At 41.0% G+C, this 22,488-nt stretch overlaps 1 protein-coding gene across 1 annotated transcript; it reads left to right on the forward strand.

Moving 5' to 3' along the window:
* Positions 1-971: 971 nt before the first annotated feature.
* Positions 972-7,774, forward strand: LOC107764674 (uncharacterized). Its single transcript, XM_075235946.1, has 6 exons — positions 972-1,091; positions 1,175-1,640; positions 1,742-1,761; positions 1,897-2,443; positions 7,582-7,635; positions 7,692-7,774. Exons 1-6 carry the CDS (start codon positions 972-974, stop codon positions 7,772-7,774), a joined length of 1,290 nt encoding a protein of 429 aa, XP_075092047.1.
* Positions 7,775-22,488: the final 14,714 nt, after the last annotated feature.

Here is a 22,488-nt window from a genome sequence, read left to right on the forward strand (position 1 = left end):
TGGTTCATTTGACATGTCACTGGCGAGTGTAACTCACACATATAGTCTGCCAGACTCGGGTGTTCATGAGATACATTTAATAACCACTTGAAATGTTAAAATGAAAAAGGGATCAGGTGAGGTGTCTGTCTGATCGTTAGGGACAACTTAAAGGGGCCGTTTATGTATATTGCCTTTCTTCTTCTTCTTCTTCTTTCTTTGCTTTGTTTTTCTTCTTTCTTTCTTTCTTTGCTCTGTTTTTGGGTTCTTTGCTCTGTTTCTTCCATCATCTCTTTCAGCTCTTATTTTTCAATTTGTTGCTCTGTTTTTCAAAATCGAACAGAGGCAGTAGCTGTATTTTTTTTTGTTGCTCTGTTTTTCAAAATTGAGCAGAGGCAGTCAGGCAGTAGCTTTGCTCTGTTTTTCAAAATCGAGCAGAGGCAGTCAAGCAGTAGCTTTATTTTTATTTTTTTGCTATGTTTTTCAAAATCGAGCAGAGGCAGTAACTTTATTTATTTGTTGCTCTGTTTTTTCAATTATAGATTTATAGTCTTATAGAGTAGAATTAATTGCATATTGACTTGATAATTTTTTTTTCATAAAACAGCGTTGAAATGGCGTCATCCGATAGTAATAAACGAAATGATATAGCTTGGAATTATGCTATACAAGGCTCATCAAGATCCACAATTAAATGTGTGTTTTGTGAAAAAAATATATCATGGTGGGATAACTCGTCACAAGCAATATTTGATAGGTGGATTTAAAAATATAGTACAATGTCCCCTTTGTCCGCCCGAGGTTAGGGAGGAAGTAAAAGCGTTTGTTGATAAGAAAAATGTGACAAGAACTCAAGTGAATTTTGAAGCATCGGTGAATCTAATTGATGAAGATAATGAAATAGATGAAGATGGTGAAATGAACCCTGACCTCCCCCCCAAAAAAAAAAAACTCATAAGATATCTTCAAATAGTTCTAGTGGGTCATCCACGATGCCACGTACAGTGACAAAAGGTCCTCTCAATCTTTATTTCTCGGCAAAACAACAAGAAAAGGAAAAAGGTGAAGAAGGTCCAGGTATAGAAGCCAAGAAGATTTTGAGGGACCGCGCTGTAAGTGCCTTTGAAGCATGGAGTATGATACAGGGCTTCCTTTCAACTGTGTTAACTATAAAACTTTTGATAAATTCATTAAGGCTGTAGGACAATATAGCCCAGGAATGAAGCCTCCTAGCTATCATGAAGTTAGAGTAACTCATCTTAAAAAAGAGGTGAAGAAGATAGACCAAATTATTGAGGAGCATAAAGTGGAATGGAACAAGTTTGGATGTTCCATTATAATGGATAAATGGATAGTACGGAATGAAAAAATGATCATAAATGTGTTGGTGAACTCTCCAAGAGGGAGTGTTTTTCTTGAATCTCACGATGCTAGCAACTCTTCTACGGATGGAATCAAAATATACAACTTGTTTAGAAAGACTATTGATAAAATTGGAAAGCAAAATATTATACAAATTGTTACAGATAATGCTAGTGAGAATGTTAGTGCGGGTAGGATGATGGAAGCTATGTATCCACATATTTATTGGACTCCATGTGCTGCCCATTGTATCAACTTGATGTTTGGTGACTTATTCAAGGAAAACCCATATGCTTCAGGTAACATTAATATAGTTATCTTTAAAGCCCTTAACTTTATTTATACTTATGTCCTATCCTATTAAGTATTAACTATAAAATTGTTATTGTTACTTTTACAGTTTTCACTAAGGCCGTCAGGGTATATTCTTACATCAGTCAGAGGCCGTTGTTGAATTTGATAAGGAAATTTACAAATGAAAGAAATTTGGTGAGACCGGCCAAGACTAGATTTGCAACGACTTTCTTAACTTTGCATAGTTTTTACTTGTAAAAGAAAAACTTGAGAAAGCTAGTTCTTTCAAATGAATGGAAAGATAATAGATATGCAAAGGAAGCTGCGGGGAAAAAAACTGCCAAAGTTCTCATTTCTCCATCATTCTGGAATGACGTCGTTCGGGCTCTTAAAGTTGGTAGTCCTTTGATTAGCGTACTTCGTATGGTGGATGGAGAGAGAAAATCACCAATGGGCTATCTTTATGAAGCTATGGATAGAGCCAAAGAGACTATTGCAGCATCATTTGAAGGAGATATTAGGAAATATGAGAAAGTTTTTGAGATAATTGATACCAGGTGGGAGAATCAACTCCATCGACCTTTGTATGCAACAGGCCATCTTCTTAACCTGGGATTATTTTACAAGAACACTGTAGATGAAACTTTAGCTTCAGAGGTGTGGATTGGATACCATGCATGTCTTGAGAAATTGGTCCCTAATTCAGCGACGATAGATCAAATATGGGAGGAGTTTGGTAGGTACTCACAAGCAGAGGGCCTATTTGGTTTACAAGCGGCCATTAGAGCCAGAGACATAAGGTCGCCAGGTAACTAACTTTAATATAGATATCCTTATAACTTTAAATTAATTTATTTGATTTATACTTATTAACTTTTAAAATATTTTTCTATAGTTGAATGGTGGAAGCAATTTGGACATCTGTCACGACCCAAACTAACCTCTGTCGTGATGGCGCCTATTATGGAACTAGGCAAGCCGACTCATTTTCAAAAAAAATTAAATTTTCATTTCAAAAATAATTTCAAGGTTATGTAACATAAAACCTCCATTTAAAGAGTTCAAATCAAAGAAAAATAGAAGTGCGAAAAAGAAAAGCTCGACATTGGGGTGTCACTAGTCATGAGCATATACTACAATCTGTCTAACAATATCAAGGCTAACTCAACCCGAAAAATAGCTAAATACAACTAGAGGAAGATAAGAGGGAGAAGAGTAGGGGCTGCGATCGCCAAACAGCTACCTTGCTATCTCCAAGAAAATCTGCAACCAGGACACTCAATAACCGCTACCGTGTCCAGCTACACCTGGATCTACACACAAGGTGCAGGGAGTAATGTGAGTACGCCAACTCAGTAAATAACAACAATAAATAAAGACTGAGCAGTAGTGATGAACAACAAAGCATATAACGTTCATATCAGGAAATCTCAGTAAAATACCACATGCTCTTAAAAAAATCAGGATTTGATTCAAACATCTCGTTTAAACCCAGTTCCAGTAAAAATCATTTAAAGATATTTTTCCAACAGTTTTTCAAACAAAGGCTCAATGCAAAGGTGAGCAAAAATGATGAAATCATAAACAGCCCCTCGGGCAAAACATCACTCATATACAGCCCCTCGGACAAACCTCACAGTCACTCGTGCCACTCAGGCATACTTCACAATCACTCTTGCCACTCGGGCACACCTTATAATCACTCTTGCCACTCGGGCATACCTCAAAATCACTCTTGCCTCCCAGTCACTCAGCACTCGGCACTCGCACTTAGTAGGTACCTGCGCTCACTGGGGGTGTGTACAGGCTCCGGAGGGGCTCCTTCATCCAAAGCACTATAATCTGCATGGACAACTCACGTGCGATAATAATAAAATATGTTACAGGCGGGCAGCCCCGATCCACACTCATCCTCATAAATCAGGCCCTCGGCCTCACTCAGTCATAAAGTATGTTGCAGGCGGGCAGCCCCGATCCACACCCATCCTCACAAATCAGGCCACTCGGGCATTTTAGTAAAACAGGGCATTCGGTCCAAAATATTTATATGCATCAAAATAGAGATATAAAACTGAGTTATGCGGTAAACAAGTAAAAATATGACTGAGTATAGATTTTCAATCGAAAACAGTGAGAGGATAGTAAGAAACAGCCCCTAAGGGTCCAAACAGCATTGGCGCAAGGCCCAAACATGGCATTTAGCCCAATTTACAGAAAAGTTTTCTAAAACATATAAGTATCAATGGTTTCAACAAAGTATGCAACTTTACAGTTGCTACGGGGCGGACCAAGTCATAAATCCCCAACAGTGCACGCCCACACGCCCGTCACCTAGCATGTGCGTCACTAAAAATAGTAGAATGATACAAAATCCGGGTTTCATACCCTCAGGACTAGATTTACAATCGTTACTTACCTCAAAACGTGAAACTTTTTACTCTACTATGCCTTTGCCTCGCAAATCGACCTCCGAATGCCTCGAATCTGGTCATAAATAATTCGTTTCAGTCAATAGAATTCATTGGAATTAATTCCACAAGATAATAATGATTTTTTCATAAATATCTGAAAATTAGCTCAAAAATCACCCGTGAAGCCCACGTCTCGGAACCCGACAAAAGTTACAAAATCTGAAAGCCCATACAAAATTCGACCTCAACTCGACCCTCAAATCTACAAATCTTATTTCCAAATTTCTAAGTCCCAATCTCCGATTTACACCTCAAAATCATATAATCTAGTCGGATTATTCGATGATAATTCAATATTATGGAGTAGAAATAATCACAAGGGACTTACCTCAAGTTTTTCTTGAAAATATATCAAAAATCGCCTCTCCTCAAGCTCCAATTTATCAAAAATGGCAAATGGGACGAAATCCCTGTTTTTATAATTCTGCCCAGACATCTTCGGTTCTGCCTCGATCTTGGCCTTAGATCTTGGCCTTCGATCTTGGCCTTCGATCGAGGTCCTTGATCCTGGTCCTCGGTCCTGCCCCTCGATCCTGGTTCTCGATCCTGGCCCTCGATTATGTCTTCGACCCGGCCTTCGACCGTGACCCTCGACCCTGGGCTCGATCATGGCTTCGATCAGGCCCTCGACTCTGGGCTCGATCTTGGCTTCGATCGTGGCCCTCGACCCTGAGCTCGATCTGGGCTTCGATCGTAGCCCTCGACCCTAAGCTCGATCTGGGCTCGATTTCTGGGCAGAAGCAATTTCCAACAAAAGGAAATTGCAGCAGCTGTTATAGTTCAATTTTTGATCCGTTAACCATCCGAAACTCACCCGAGGCCCTCGGGACCTCAACCAAATATACCAATAAGTCCTAAAACATCATACGAACTTAGTTGAATCCTCAAATCACCTCAAACAACTCTAAAATCATGAATTATACCCCAATTCTAGCCTAATGAACTTTAAAATTTCTAATTTCTACAAACAACTCCGGAACCTATCAAATCATGTCCGATTGACCTCAAATTTTGCACACAAGTCCTAAATGACATATCAGAGATATTCCAATTTTCAGAATCGGGTTTCGACCCCGATATCAGAAAGTCAACCCCCCGGTCAAACTTCTCAAAAATAAAACTTTCGGCATTTCAAGCCGAATTCCTCTACGGACTTTCAAATAATATTCTGAACACGCTCCTAAGCCCAAAATCACCATACAGAGCTATTGGAATCATCAAAATTCAAATCTGAGGTCGTTTACATATAGGTCCATATCCGGTCCACTTTTCTAATTCAATTTGTTTTTTTTAATTATGAGACTAAGTGTCTCATTTCACTCCGAGTTCCTTCCGGACTCGAACTCACTAATCCGATATAATATAATATAGTTGAATAACACCAAAAAGAAGTAGGAATAGGGAAAACGGGGTTATAACTCTCGAAACGACCGGCCGGGTCGTTACATCCTCCCCCTCTTAAATATCCGTTCGTCCTCGAATGGGTCTAGAAACATACCTGGAGTCTCGAATAGGCGTGGATATCTGCTCCGCATCTCCCGCTCGGTCTCCCAGGTAGCCTCCTCCACAGGCTGTCCTCTCCATTGCACCTTCACTGAAGCTATATCCTTTGACCTCAACCTTCGAACCTGCCGATCCAAAATTGTTACCGGCTCCACATCATAAGTCATATCACCCTCCAACTGAACAGTGCTGAAATCCAAAACATGGGACGGATCTCCAATATACTTCCGGAGCATGGAAACATGAAACACTGGATGCACACTCAACAAGCTGGGTGGCAAGGCAAGCTTATAAGCCATATCTCCTATCCTCTGAAGAACCTCAAAAGGTCCAATGAACCGGGGGCTCAACTTGCCCCTCTTCCCAAACCTCATAACACCCTTCATGGGTGATACCTTCAGCAAAACCTTCTCCCCAACCATAAAAGACACATCACAGACCTTCCTATCCGCGTAGCTCTTCTGCCTAGACTGCGCCGTGCGAAGTCGCTCTTGAATCAATTTCACCTTATCTAATGCATCCTGGACCAAGTCTGTACCTAAGAGCCTAGCCTCACCCGACTCAAACCATCCAACCAGAGATCTACACATCCTCCCATACAAAGCCTCGTACGGAGCCATCTGAATACTCGATTGATAACTGTTGTTATATGCAAACTCCGCGAGTGGAAGAAACTGGTCCCATGGTACATCTTCACGGCACCCGGATGGATAGAATACCGCGAGCTGTGGGCCTCCTCAAAAATCAACTCTCGAAGCCCATCTACATTAGGCACATATATCCGGCCTTGTATTCTCAGCACCCCGTCATCACCAATAGTCACATCCCTAGCATCACCTCTCCGAACCCTGTCTTGAAGAACGAGCAAGTGAGGGTCATCATACTGACGCTCCCTGATACGGTCATAAAGAGAAGACCTGGAGACCACACAAGAAAATACCCGACTAGGCTTCGAAATATCCAATCTGACAAGCTGGCGCAAGGTCTGAACATCTAATGCCAAAGGTCTCTCTGCTGCTGGAAGATATGCTAAACTCCCCAAACTCTCTACCCGGTGACTCAAAGCATCGGCCACCACATTGGCTTTCCCCGGATGGTACAAAATAGTGATATCATAGTCCTTAAGAAGCTCCAACTATCTCCGCTGACGCAAATTAAGATCCTTCTGCTTTAACAGATACTGCACACTCCGGTGATCAGTATAGATCTCACAATGAACCCCATACAAATAATGACGCCAAATCTTCAAGGCGTGAACAATGGCTGCTAACTCAAGATCATGGATAGGATAGTTCTTCTCATAGGTCTTCAACTGGAGCGAGGCATAGGCAATCACCCTACCCTCCTGCATCAAAACACAACCAATGCCTATCCTCGAGGCATCACAATACACACTGTAAGAACCTGAAGCTGATGGCAAAACTAACACTGGAGCTGTGGTCAAAGCAGTCTTGAGCTTCTGAAAGCTCTCCTCACATTCATCCGACCACCTGAATAGAGCACCCTTTTTGGTCAATTTGGTCAAGGGCGATGCAATAGATGAAAATCCATCCACAAAGCGACGGTAGTAACCCGCCAAACCAAGAAAGCTCCTAATCTCCGTGGTTGAGAATGGTCTGGGCCAACTCTGCACCGCCTCTATATTCTTCGGATCCACCTGAATACCCTCACTAGTATTTCGATTTTCGGTTAAACCAAATATTTGGGTATTAGTTAAGAAAAATAGGTTTGAACATGTGGGTTCTTTTATGAGTCCAAAACTTATTACCCATTTTAGGCTGAAGCCTAATAGTCCAATACCCATTTGAACTTTGAAGCCCAATTTACCCAAACTTACTGATAGTCTGATACGTTACACTTAGTCACTTACTTCCCAATTCCCATTTCCCAAACCTAAATCAAAAATTAGATTTAGGGTTCTTTCTCAACTTTGTCTCTGTGCGACTGTTGCGACTGTTGCCTTTTTCCTCAGCTCTGTGTGACTGCTGCCTTCTTCCTCAGCTCGTCGCTCATCCTTCTTCCTCAGGTTAGTGTGACTTCTTCTGTGTTCTGAGTTGAGTTGAGTCCAGTGTCGTTTTGCAGTTTTGCTCACTGTTAATGCTGTTTTGTCTGAACTTTCTGATAGAGTTTTTGCTGGAAAAGGTGTTCAAGATTTCTTTGGTTGATTTTTTATTAAGATAAGGTTTCTTTTTTTGTGTTTTAGTTCTTTTCTCTTCATTCATTATGACAATATCTTCTTTTCTATTCAATGGCTGTTAATGCCGTCTCTGTTATGTGCAATGGTTGTTGGACCAATATCTTCTTTTCTATTCATTCATTATGACAATCTATTTCCTTTTTCCAGAGAAGCATAAAATTTCCTTCAACCGTTTAAAACCGAAAAAATAAACCGAAAATAACCGAACCAAACTTTGAAAAAACCACATCTAACCTTAAATACTTTGGTTTGATTTGGTTATTAATATTACAAAACCGAAAATCAATAAATCGAACCGTACTTTCATAATAACCGACCGACGCCCACCCCTAGTGGCTATGACCCCGCCACACCACAAGCTGGTGATGCTGAGGAAGATGTGAAAAGGATTGAGCACGATGCCTAGTACGACGATGAGTATCCCGGTGGTGAAGGTCGAGAAATGGGTGGAGATGGTGCTGCTGAGTTAGGTAGCACGTAGTTGTTTTTCTTTCTTTTGCTTGTAATTCTTGTACATACTTTTATTGGCATTTGTTTTAGCTTTTGTAAGGAATATATTTGAAGTAATAAATGTCATTTTAATCATAAAACTTTGGTTTTGGCCATGGTCGTGGATTAGCAGGTGTTAATACGAACGAGGTCGAACGTAACCTGTATTGAGTTGGTTCGAGCGAGGTCGAATGTGAGTCGATTCGAACAAGGTCGAATGCGAGTTAGTTCGAACGAGGTCGAATGTAAGTTAATTCAAATGAGGTCGAATGTAGTTTAATTCGAACAAGGTCGAATGTAGTTTAATTCAAACGAGGTCGAATGTGAGTTAATTCGAACGAGGTCGAATGTGGTTTAATTCGAACGAGGTCGAATGTGGTTTAATTCGAACAAGGTCGAATGTAGTTTAATTCGAACGAGGTCAAATATGGGTTAATTCGAACGAGGTCGAATGTGAGTTAATTCAAACGAGGTCGAATGTGGTTTAATTCGAATGAGGTCGAATATAGTTTAATTCGAACGAGGTCGAATGTAATTTACTTAATTGTGGCTGGGGGGCGGGTTGATATTGAGGTGATGTTGTTCTGGAGAGAACATGGGCGGATTTCATACATTTGTGTTTCGCTCATACTTGGAGAAATTTACATGTTTTTCGGGTTGGCATTCCAGTCCCAGTCTATCTAGTCCCTTCATTGGTTGACCTGGAGACGTGTTAAGAGGTTGGTCAATGAACTAACTGTCTGGTGTCTCGTTCCGTTCGCATTTTGACTTGGAAGTGTCCCCCTTTTCGCCTCGTTAAAAACTTCCTCGAGAAAACTCGATTGGGACAAAACTCAAGTGAGGGAAAAAGAGTGTGACTGGGAGGACGTTTTTTCTTAAAAGTTGAAATACTTGAGGTGGGCAATGTTTCAGTTGTTCGGTAGTAGTTTTCCTTCCATTGTTTCTAGTTGAAATGACCCTTTCTTTGTTGCTACCACGATTTTATATGGGTCGTCCCTAGTTTGCCTTCCCGCGGGTCTTTACTTGCTTGTGTTTTGGACTTGAGCACGTAGTCCCTGACTTTGAGTGGTTCGATCTTGGCTTTTTTGTTATAATAGCGTTCTGCCTGTTATTTTTGGGCGACCATCCTTATGTAGGCCATATCTCTCCGTCCTTCGACTTTGTCATGCTCTTGCCATATACTTTCATCGTTTCTCGATCCACTCTCATGGGAGTATCGCAAACTGGGCTCTCCGACTCTGACTGGCATTACCGCATCATTCCATAGACTAAAGAGTAGGGTGTCTCTCCAGTACTCGTCTTTGGTGCTGTGCGATAAGCCCAAAGCACTTCTGGTAACAGCTCCGGCCATAATCCCTTGCCATCCTCAAGCTTTTTCTTCAGGATGTTCAGTATTGATTTATTGGAGGATTCCGCTTGCCCGTTGCTCGCGGGATGGTATGGTGTGGAGAGTATTCCTTTGATATGCCACTTCTCGAAAAATTCGGCGACCTTTTTTCCAGTAAATTGGGGTCCGTTGTCACAACTAATCTCTTTGGGGAGGCCGAAGTGGAACACAATATTTATCCATATAAGGCGATCACTTCCTGTTCACGTATTTGGGCGAATGTTTCTGCTTCTACCCATTTTGAGAAATAGTCAGTTAAAACCAAAAGAGATCGTATGTTACCTCGCCCCACAAGGAGGGGGCCGACGATGTCCATTCCCCATTTGATGAAAGGCCAAGGGGAGGTGACCGAGTGGAGATGCTCGCCCACTTGATGGATCATTGGGGCGTATTTTTGGCATTGTTCGCATTTTTTTACGAAGTTTGTGGCCTCTTTTTTCATGGTAGGCCAGTAGTAACCTGCCCGTATGAGACATCTGACCAGAGCTCGATTGCCTAAGTGAGCTCCGTAGTGGCCTTCGTGGACTTCTTCCAGTATGCACCGCGTCTGATTCAGACCTAAGCATTTCGCTAGGGGGATGCCATACGTCCTTTTGTATAGGTCGTTGTGAATGATGTTCTACCTGGCCGCTTGCATCCGGAGCTTCTTGGCTTCCTTTTTATCATCTAGGAATACGTTGTCCTGCAAGTATGTAATTATACGGTTTCGCCAGTCCCAGGTTAGATTTATGATCCTTACCTCAATTTGATCTATCGATGAGTGGAGGAGAGTGACCATGTTTCCTTCTCCGGTTATGCTTTTAGTTGCTGCCATTAATTTGGTCGTTGTCCCCTTGGCCTTTCATCAAATGGGGAATGGACATCGTCAGCCCACAGGGAGGGGTCCGTTGTCCCCTCGATGTTTTGTGCTCGAGGGATTTGGTCAAATTGGCACTTGTCGAACTCGGGCAATAGTCCGTAGATCTCGGCCTGGTATTTTTGTAACATTTGCTCTTTGATCTGGAAAGCCCCTGTGACTTGGTTGACAACGAGTTAAGAGTAGAAGCGTAGGATGACCCGCTCTCCCCGTACTTTAGTGCTAGCCTTAACCCTACAATCACGGCCTCATACTCGACCTCGTTGTTAGTCATGTCCAGGCACCTTACGGACTAGCGAACCACTTCGCCTATCGGGACTTCGAGGACAAGTCCCAGTCCGGCCCCTGATGTATTGGAGGCGCCGTCGATGTACAAAATCCATAGATCTTGTGTTCGCAGAGAAGCGTGGGCGGCTTCTTTTTCGACTTCGGGCATTATTTTTGCGCTGAACTCGACAAGGACTTGTGATTTTATTGCTGTCTGCGGTTGATATGTGATATCATGCTCGCTTAATTCTATGGCCAACTTAGCTAATCTTCCTGATAGCTCGGGCTTATGCAAGATGCTTCTCAAGGGAAAAGTCGTGATTACCGAGATCGAATGGCATTGGAAGTAGGGTCTAAGCTTTCGTGAATCTATGAACAAGGCCAAGGCTAGTTTTTCGAGGTGGGGATACCTCGTCTCGGCATCGACTAGGGTTTTGCTAATGTAATAGATAAGGGATTGCGTACCTTTGCTTTCTCGGACTAGGACTGTACTCACTGCTACTTCGGATACAGCGAGGCAGATGAGCAGACGTTCCCGTGGTTCTTCTTTGGCAAGAAACAATGGTGATGTTAGGTAAGATTTTAACTCCTTCAGGGCTTGAATGCACTCGGATGTCCATAGCAGCCGTTGTCCTTCTTGAGCACGCCGAAAAACTTGTGCCATCTATCAGATGATCGTGAGATGAATCTCGACAAGGCGGCAATGCGGCCGGTCAGCTTCTGAACTTGTTTTTTGCTGGTTAAGTGTTCTGGTATTCCCTAAATGGCTTTGATTTGGTCGGGATTGACCCCGATGCCTCTTTGTGATACTAGGAAGCCCAGGAAATTTCCTGAAGTTACGCCGAATGCACATTTCTCAGGTTTAGTTTCATCCCATATCACCCGAGTATGTCGAAGGCCTCTTTCAGGTGGTCGATGTGATCTTCTTTTTTTTTGGACTTGACCAACATGTCATCTATGTAGACTTCCATGGTCTTGCCAAGTTGGTCTTTGAACATTTTAGTCACCAACCTTTGGTATGTCGCCCCCGCATTTTTCAGTTCGAAGGGTATCACCCTGTAGCAGTACGTTCCTTGGTGGGTGATGAAGATGGTCTTCTCATGATCCTCCTCTTCTATAAGGATCTGATTGTAGCCCGAGTAGGCATCTAAGAAGCTCAGCAGTTCATGCCCGGCCGTTGCGTCAATGAGCTGGTCGATGTGTGGTAGCGGGAATGAATCTTTGAGACATGCTTTGTTTAAATCCGTGAAGTCTATGCACATCCGCCACTTTCCATTCTTCTTTTTTACCATGACCACATTGGTGACCTACTGGGGATATTTTGATTCCCTGATGGAGCCATTTTCTAACATTTGTTTGACCTCCTCGTGGACTACATCGTTTATTGTGGAATTGAACTTTCGTCTAACCTACCTTACCGGGGGGTAGAACAGGTCGACGTTCAACTTATGTGTGGCGATCTCCTTCGGGATACCTCGCATGTCTGCATGGGAAAAAGAAAACAAGTCCGCGTTAGCAATTAAGAATTGACGGAATTACCTGGTCCTTGAAGCTTACGGCCGACGTAGGCTTTCTTGTTGTGGTCATTTTTATCAACTTGGACGGGGTCGAGGTCTTCTACGGTTGATCCCGCGTCGTCTATTGTTTCGGGATCTCTGATGACGTCCATCTTTTCATCACTGCTCGACCTCGACACAGTTAATTGCTATGTGTCCTCTGCTTTGCCCTTCATTTGTTGGGTGAATGTACAATCCTGGATGCGATAACATTCTTAAGATATGTGTTGTTCTCCTCGTATGCTGAATACTCCCCATAGGGTTGGAAATTTGATAACTTGGTATAAGCTGGAAGGGATAGCCCTCATGGCTTGTATCCAAGGTCGGCCTATTACGGCGTTGTACGCCGTATCCTGGTCTATGATGTGGAATGTGGTTTCCAGAATGATGCCGCCGGCCAAGATGGGGAGTGTGATTTTCCCATATGTTCGTTCAACTGCATTGTTAAAACCTGTTAGCGTGATGTAGCGCGATACTATCTTATCTTCGAGTTTCATTTGTGCAAGTACTCGAGGATGGACAATGCACGTGCCGCTCCCATTGTCTACCATAATGTGTCTTACATCTGTATCTAATATTCATAAAGTGATAATGAGGGCATCATAGTGAGGGAAAACCAAACCGTGGGTATCTGACTTATCGAAGATGATACTTTCTTCGAGTTCATCGTACCGTTCATGAGTGATTGACCGTTTGAGCTTGTGGGTTGTGGCGAACTTCACTCTATGGATCAAAAAGTCAGCACTGCCCCTGATGATCATTTGAATGGTGCGATTCGGTGAAGGTGGTTTCAGCGGTCCCTGGTGTTGTTCACGTCCTCGGGCAAAATTTGTCCTTCCTGGGTCGCTCAGCAATTCTTTGAGGTGTCCTTGATGAAGCATGTTCACGACCTCCTGTCTTAGGGCGATGCAGTCCTAAGCTTTATGACCTCGTTCTTGGTGGAACTCGCAGAGGGCGTCTAATTTTCTAGTGCTTGGATCTGACCTCATCTTTTGTCGCCATTTTACCTTTGGTCCGAGCTTCTCTAATGCATAGACTATTTCTGAGAGTGACACACAAAAATTGTAAGCATATAGTAAAAGGGACATATCTCTCTCGTTCCTGTGAGTCCCTATCCTTGGCCTAGATGGGCCCTCTTAGTGGTGGGAGAGGGGCATGATGGCGCTTCTGACATATGGCTAATGCCTTTCTCGGTTGGATCGTGGAGATGAAAGATCTCTCTTGGAATCATTTCTTCGATCCTTCCTAGTTTCGGCTTGTACCGAGATCAATCGATGAGTCAGCCCATTCAGGTCGTCCTCGTTGGCACAGACCTCGGCACAGTAGGCGTTGTGTATTTCATCCCAAGTGGTTGGAGGATATTTCATAAGTCAGTTTAATAATTTTCTGGTCGCCCTCGAGCCATTCCTGTTCAGCCCATTTTTGAAAGTTGCTACAGCCATTCCTTCTGATACATTCGGTAAGGTCATCCTTACTCTATTGAATCGAGCGATGAAGTCCCTCAATCCCTCTCCGGGTGATTGTTTGATGGCAAATATATCGTTCACTCTTACCTTCGCCTTTTTAGCCCCAGCATAGGCTGTTACGAAATTGTCGGCCTTCTCTTTGAATGTTTAAATGGAGCGCACGGGCAGCTGTGAATACCAAGTCAATGCTCCTCCGGTAAGGGTCTCGCCGAACATTTTCAACAAGATGGAGGAGACTTGTTCTTTGGCGAGATCATTTCCCTTTACCGCAGTGACATAGTGAGTTACAAGATCTTCGGGGTCGGTCATACCGTCATAAATTTTCAGATAAGGCGGCATCTTGAACGTCTTGGGTATGGCATGTGGGGCGGCTTCATCACTGTAGGGTTGCTCGACGAACCGACCATCGTCTTGTTTTGGCAAGAGTTTTGGGGCACCCGGTATTTTGTCGACTCTTTCTTGGTGTTTTCTCATTTGATCCCGAAGCATTTTGTTTTCATTTTTCATTTCTTCTATTTTCCTCAGAATGGCCGTGAGAGTGTCATTACCTGCATTATTAATATTGTGAGTGATACTTGTTACTGAAAGGGAGTTCCGTGCTGCTTGGCCGTTGCTGGTGTAATGCAAGTCCTTGCATCTTTCCTAACTGTGTCCTGAGTGGGCTTGTTTAGGATGTCGGTCAGCGTATTTGTTAGCCAAGCTTCGAGTAGCTGCTTCACCGCTGGTGGCGCCTCTTCTACTGTGGACGTGGAGGATCCTTTACCGCGGGATGCTATGATACTGCCGTGAGAGAGTAGTGATCCACTTCGTCGGGGAGAGGTGTTAGGCGTTATGCCTTTCCCTTCTGTTTCGGAGACCTCATTGATGGTGTTTAAGTAGTTGGTAGTGAGATCGGCCACTGCCTTTATCCTTTCTTCTCCTTTACCTGCCATGTCAGATCTGGGTGTACGGGGAAGTAGGAGCTTCTCTTCTTCTTTTTTGTGAAATGTGTCAGTTATAGATCTAGAAGAAACTAAAGATTTAACTAGGAATCCCCACAGACGGCGCCAAATTGTTTGACCAAAAAATATAGACTTTTGATTAAACTAATTAATATTGTATGACGAAGGGCTAAACTTAATTAATGGTAATAACTTCATATCTATAATCGGTTAACAACAATCAGGCAAGAGCAGTGTTGAGAGAAGATTAAATGTGATGTACGTTCAATATTTTAAGATCATTAACGATGGGAGAATATCAAGCAATAAATAATGATAAATGGCATTAAAGTAAATAAGGAGAATGATTCACTCAATATTGAATGGGGTGGATGATTCTTCTTTCTGATAATGGTGAAAGATAGATAAATACTAGAATGTTTGGACCCTTCTCGGATCTAATGGAAAAAGTGTAGAATAGTAGACAATCGAATCTCTTTAGAAAAGTAGTGATTGTCTTTTATCTAGAGAGAGAGACTGCTTTTTCAAGAATGTTCTTATCAGAGAATATTACCCCTCCCCCCCTCCCCCTTCCCTATCTCTTTTTCTATTTATATGGGCATTCCCCAGTCAACCCTAAGAGTACAGACACCAAAAATATTCAATAGAATATTCTCGTGAATATTCTTTTACAAAAACTAGCTGTTAGCATTCGACATCGGCCGTTATTGACTACTCGGCTACGAGCCCCGTTATTTACTAATCGACCTCAACCATATCGATTTCTACGATACCGTTTCGTGTCAAATCTTAATGAAAACAGATTTTGACCCATACAAAGGCCTCATTTTTCCTTGAAAATGCTCACCAAATGAAGATATTTTAAATTGAGAAAAGCTGAAAATCACCAAGTGTGCTTGTAGTGAATAGGCTTTTGGGTTTGGTAAGAAAGGATTTTTATAATGGGGCTGGTCTTATGTGGGAGGTATTTATAGATTTATTTAAGTTGAATATTTTGTAAATTGATATATACAATTGAATTTGATTAACCACTTGGAATTCTAACAAATTCTTGAATTCTTCAAAGTTTCTTTCTTTACGGGTAAGGTTCAGAATTTGCTTATCGGGTAAGGTTCAGATGGCATTTATACTTATTTTCTCACGTATACTTTGTTTGACAGGACATGAACAAGGTTTTGATCATTCTTGTGCCTTACCACATATTTTCCCATTTACTAAAGCCTATTTCATCTTTTGTTTTATTCTTTGTTATTCTTTCAACTCTTAATATTACATATGTTTTTGGAGATCAATTAGAGTATTTCTTTACAAAACTCTATCAAACTCTTTGTTTTTACTTTGTTTTTGACTGATCTTGTCACGATCCAATTTTCCTTCTGTATGACGTCGTGATGGCACCTAGTCTTTATGACTAGGTAAGCCTAACATTTACGGAATAATGAAATAAAAACATGAATTAAACAACTAACTGTTCAAAATACACAGTAATCCCAAAATCCGGAACATCGTAAGTCACAAGCTACAGAAGGAAACTAGTATCTCTATACACCAGAATCTAATAACAGAAGTGAGGAAGGTAAATGACATAGGAGGGAATAGAGGGGGACTCCGAGGTCTGCGGACGCGACAGATATACCTTGAAGTCTCCGTACAACAGCAAGCACTCTCAGCTAGTAGCGGGGCTGATAAGAAGTACCTGGATCTGCATACAAAACATGTGCTGAAGAGTAGTATGAATACACCACAATCGGTACCCAATAAGTGCCAAGCCTAACACAAAAATACAATAGGGGATCTCCCGAGATACCGTCTCGTAGTCCCAAATGTAAATGTGCAGGGAGATCTCCCGTAATACCGTTCCGTAGTCCCAAAGTAAATATATAAGATAAGGGGATCTCCCGGAATACCGTTCCGTAGTCCCAAAGTAAATATGCAGTACAAAAGGATCTCCTGGAATACCGTTCCGTAGTCCCAAAGTAAATATGCAGTACAGGGGGATCTCCCAGAATATCGTTCCGTAGTCCCAAAATAAATATGCAGTACAAAAGGATTTCCCAGAATACCGTTCCGCAGTCCCAAAGTAAATATGCAGCACAAACAATAGACATACAACTACATTACGAAATCTTACGATTTAGACTAAGTACAAGTCAAGGAAGAAGCAGGAAATTCATTAAGCATGCTGCACATAGTTCACATAAGCAATTAAGACACATAGACATGCTGTATTAGACTAAACATAATAGCTACACATATTGGAATAACTCAATTAAGAATGAAAATAGATTAATACTCATTAAAATTGTATAATTCAAAATAAAAGGAAAACAGGTTGCTGCTCAGTAAGACAATCGGGTTTTTTCCACAACTAGCCAGTGTACGTAATCGTCACCTCCCGTACACGGCGCTCACATATCACAATAGTTTCAAATCCTAAGGGGATTTTCCCCCACACAAAGTTAGGCAAGCCACTTACCTTGAACAAAGCTCAATCAATCGGTCACAATGCCTTTCCCACGAATATCCGGCTCTGAATGGCCCAAATCTAGCCAAAAGCAATTACATATCATAAATATAACCATAATAGACTCATCTAATTAATAAAATCAATACTTTAACAAAAATTTCGAAATTCGTCCTCAAAAGTCGACCCGGGCCCACATCTCGGAATAAGGTAAAAGTCACAAAATCTGAAAGCCCATTCACACACGAGTCTAAACATATCAAATTTACTAAAATCCGACACCAAATGGTCCTTCAAATTCACAAATCAAACTTTCCAAATCCCTAGCCTCAAACTTTCAAATTCCACCTTAAATACACACTAACTAGGTGGAAAAACAAATGGAGAAGTAAGATTATTGATCAAAAATAAGCACAAGGGACTTACCTCAAGAAATGCCTCGAAAATGGTCTAAAACATCGCCCTAAATCGAGTTTGCAAAGTCAAAAGTGACAAAAATCACGAAACCCTTCGGTTTTAAACACTGCCCAGGCATTTCTGCACATGCGAAGCCTGGGCTCACACCTGCGCGCCCGCTGGTACGAAAATGTGGGTGCAACTACGAAAATGACTAACATTGGCTGCCTCCGCTTCTACGACCACTAGTCTGCATCTGCGACCACTGGTCCGCATCTGCGCTATCGCAGGTACGGAGAAACCATCGCACCTGCGACCTCTGCTGATCTCCACCCCTTCCGCACCTGTGCTCAACCTTCCGCACATGCGGCCTCGCACCTGCGGCTAATACCCTCGCAGGTGAGATCATACCGGCAAAAGACCAAACTTCAGAAATTTCTCAACTTCCATTCCAAGTCCGTTAACTACCCAAAACTCATCCGAGGCCCCCGGGACCTCAACCAAACATACCAACCAATCCTAAAATACCATCCGAACTTAGTCGAGCCCTCAAACCACATCAAACAACGCTAAAATCATAAATCATCCTCCGATTCAAACTTAAAGAACTTGAAACTTCTAAATTCAACAACTGATGCCGAAACCAACCAAACTACGTCCGATTGACCCCAAATTTTGCACACAATTCATATTCAACATTACGGGCCTACTCCAACTTCCGGAATCGGAATCAGAATCCGAAATAATATAAGTAAGGAAGGTAAATGACATATGAGGGAATAGAGGGGGACTCCGAGGTCTGCGGACGCGGCAGATATACCTTAAAGTCTCCGTACATCCAGCAAGCACTCTCAGCTAGTAACGGGGCTGATAAGAAGTACCCGGATCTGCACACAAAACATGTGCAAAAGAGTAGCATGAGTACCCCACAATCGGTACCTAGTAAGTGCCAAGCCTAACCTCGATAAAGTAGTGACGAGGTCAGGTCCGGGCCCTACTAGAATATGATAATAAAGCAAGGCAAAAATAAAATATCGCAGTAAAATAAAGACTAAAATTTAACAAGAAAGAATTTATAGAAGGTAACAGCTCAATACACAGAAATACAACAAGGGATCTCCCGAGATACCGTCTCGTAGTCCCAAACGTAAATATGCAGGGAGATCTCCCGGAATACCGTTCTGTAGTCCCAAAGTAAATATGCAAGATATGGGGATCTCCCAAAATACCATTCCGTAGTCCCAAAGTAAATATGCAGTACAGGAGGATCTCCCGGAATACTGTTCCGTAGTCCCAAAGTAAATATGCAGTACAGGGGGATCTCCTGGAATATCGTTTCGTAGTCCCAAAGTAAATATGTTGTACAGGGGGATCTTCCAGAATACCATTCCGTAGTCCCAAAGTAAATATGCAGCGCAAAAAATAGAAATACAACTACATCACAAAATCTTACGATTTAGACTAAGTACCAGTCAAGGACGAAGTAGGAAATTCACTAAGCATGCTGCACATAATTCACATAAGCAGTTAAGACACGTAGACATGTTGTATTAGACTAAATAGGATAGCTACACATATTAGAATAATTCAATTAAGAATAAAAATAGATTAGTACTCATTAAAATGGTATAGCTCAAAATAAAAGAAAAACAGGTTGCTGCTCAGTAAGAAAATCGGGGTTTTTTCACAACTAGTGTGTGTACGTACTCGTCACATCACGTACACGTCGCTCACATATCACAATAGTTGCAAATCTTAAGGGAATTTCCCCAATATAAAGTTAGGTAAGCCAATTACCTCGAACCAAGATCAATTAATCGGTCACAATGCCTTTTCTACAAATATCCGGCTTTGAATGGTCTAAATCTAGCCAAAAACAATTACATATCGTAAATATAACCATAATAGACTCATCTAATTAATGAAGTCAATACTTTAACAAAAATTTCAAAATTCGTCCTAAAAGGTAGACCCGAGACAACGTCTTGGAATCGGGTAAAAGTCACAAAATTCGAAAGCCCATTCACTCACGAGTCTAACCATATCAAATTTACTAAAATCAGACACCAAATGGTCCTTCAAATCCATAAATCAAACTTTCCAAATCCCGAGCCTCAAACTCCCAAATTTTACCTTAAATACATACTAACTAGGTGCAAAAATAAATGGGGAAGCAAGATTATTGATCAAAAATAAGCACAAGGGACTTACCTCAAGAAATACCTCAAAAATGCTCTAAAACATCGCCCTAAACCGAGTTTGCAAAGTCAAAAATGACAAAAGTCACTAAGCCCTTCGGTTTTAAACACTGCCCAGGCATTTCCGTACCTGCGGAGCCTAGACTCACACCTGCACGCCCGCTGGTACAAAAATGTGGGTCCAGCTGCGAAAACGACTAACCTTGGCTGCCTCCGCTTCTGCGACCACTGGTCTGCATCTGCGACCACTAGTCCGCATATGCGCTATCGAAGGTGCGGAGAAGTTATCGCACCTGCAACCTCTGTTGATCTTCACCCCTTCCGCACATGCGCTCAACCTTCCGCACATGCGGCCTCGCACCTGCGGCTAATACCCTCGCAGGTGCGATCATACCAGCAAAAGACCAAACTTCAAAAAATTTTCAACTTCCATTCCAAGTCCGTTAATCACCTGAAACTCACCCGAGGCCCCCGGGACCTCAGCCAAATATACCAACCAATCCTAAAACACCATACGAATTTAGTCGAGCCCTCAAACTACATCAAACACCGCTAAAATCACAAATCATCCTCCGATTCAAACTTAAAGAACTTGAAACTTCTAAATTCGATAACCGATGCCGAAACCAACTAAACCACGTCCGATTGACCCCAGATTTTGAATACAAGTCATATTCAACATTACGGACCTACTCCAACTTTCGAAATTGGAATCCGACCCCGATATCAAAAAGTCCACTACAGGTCAAAATTTTCAAAAATTCGACTTTCGCCATTTCAAGTCTAAATAAGCTACGAACCTCCAAAATATAATCCGGACACGCCCCTAAGTCCAAAATCACCTAACGGAGCTAACAAAATCGATAAAATTCCATTCCAGCGTCATTTTCATACAGTTCTGACTACGGTCCAAATCCTAAGGCTTAAACCTCCATTTAGGGACTAAGTATCCCAAAACACTCCAAAAACTAAAACGAAACCTCCCGATAAGTCACAATAGCAGAAATAGATATGGGAGAAGCAGTAAATAGGGAATCGGGGCTATTACTCTCAAAACGACCGGTCGGATCGTTACAGATCTATAACATTAGATAATTCTGGGAGTCAGATCTAAAGTTGTGTTTTTTAGTAAAAATTTGAACCTTTTTGTTTGTCTTTTATTGTTGCCTTAGTAAGATTTTTTATTTAGGCTTGTGTATCATTTTCACATATTTTGATGTTATTTCCATTCGACTAGAAATATGCAAGTTAATTAATTGAAAATGTTGCATTCATTCCTTTTTAGTGAAATTCAATAATATGCGAATAATACAATAAGATATGTAAGAATATGGGTATGATTTATTCCTTTGTTGAATTAGCAAGTTATCTAAATAACTTCATCATTCATCATTTTTATCTTTTTCAGAAACTTTATTTTTCCCTTTATTTTTATCGTTTAAATCAAATAATCATTAAAGATACTTATTTGGTTTTAAATAGTTTACACTCACTGATAATGGGTACACGCGCAACGCGCCTCTAAGTAATGCCAACAGTATTGGAAAAAAAAAATTTGACCAGGGAACTTTCATTTAAATTTGGAAATTTATCTCATCCAAGAACTTTCATTTAAATCTAGAAAAGAAAAGTTCTTTGTTTTTAAGCAGAAGACCCACTGTTTGTAAGAATGTATTTAAACACATATTATCGAACTCTCATGTTAATTTGTTTGATATAAATGATAATTGGATATTGCAAATTTATCACATTATACAAAGGGGGGTTTGGCGAGTTATGCATGATTTGTCAAACATTCTGTTGCAAATTACACTTTAATCTTTATCATCTCCAACACTCTCTTTCCTCTATTTCCCTTTTAGTAAATTTTTTTCAAATTTCCCTTTGAACAACCTCTATCGAGTATACCACAATACTATCTATTATTTATTTATTATCTATCTGTTATTTCTATTATACATATGAGAAGCCTGATCAATGTAAAAAGTTTGAATCATCAAATATCCATTATAAGTTGAATGATATTTTATCTTTTAAAAATAAATATTTTCCATATAAAATATGTCTTGAAAATTTTAGCTTACTTATTATAATCATAAGTATATATAATCGTCTGCTAATTAAAGGTGTTTACAATCTTTTGGTATCAAAAAACTTTGAGGTATCAGATCAAAACAATATTCTCGTCCTGCTTAATACAAGCTAATTACATTCTTTCTTAAATTTTATAAAATTTTCTCTTCAAATATTCTTCCTTTATAGAGTTAGTTAAATACGAACTCACTAATTATTTTCACAAAAACTCACACTTTTTTATTTTACTTTTTAAAATTTTATAAGTCAAAATTTCTAATAATATTGATATTTAAATATTTTTAATCAATAATTCATATGGGGGCGCAACGCGTGTGTCCATATATATACTATATTAAAAGTGTGAAGCTACTAAGTCAAAGTTGATTTATGAAAATACCCATCTAAAATTGATTGACCATTTTGTCCTTCCCCCAAAAATTAAAAAATAAACTTCTATTAAATGGATAAGTTCAATTACGTTCAAACTGAATACAAAGTAAGAAATGTTACACCTTCCGCTATTAATTAGCTTAGTCCTTGCCCTTTAGCTTCTACCGCTAAAATCATCCGTTCACTTTATTTCACA

This window comes from Nicotiana tabacum, chromosome 17 (genome assembly GCF_000715075.1).
Source record: "Nicotiana tabacum cultivar K326 chromosome 17, ASM71507v2, whole genome shotgun sequence".
Taxonomy (NCBI): Eukaryota; Viridiplantae; Streptophyta; class Magnoliopsida; order Solanales; family Solanaceae; genus Nicotiana; species Nicotiana tabacum.

Excerpts from the sequence above, each read along its gene's own strand:
- LOC107764674 (XM_075235946.1), top strand. The coding sequence starts at position 972 with ATGCCACGTACAGTGACAAAAGGTCCTCTCAATCTTTATTTCTCGGCA. Across the intron at positions 1,641-1,741 it reads GGAAAACCCATATGCTTCAG|TTTTCACTAAGGCCGTCAGG; the intron begins GTAACATTAATA and ends TTACTTTTACAG. Across the intron at positions 1,762-1,896 it reads TTTTCACTAAGGCCGTCAGG|AAAAACTTGAGAAAGCTAGT; the intron begins GTATATTCTTAC and ends TACTTGTAAAAG.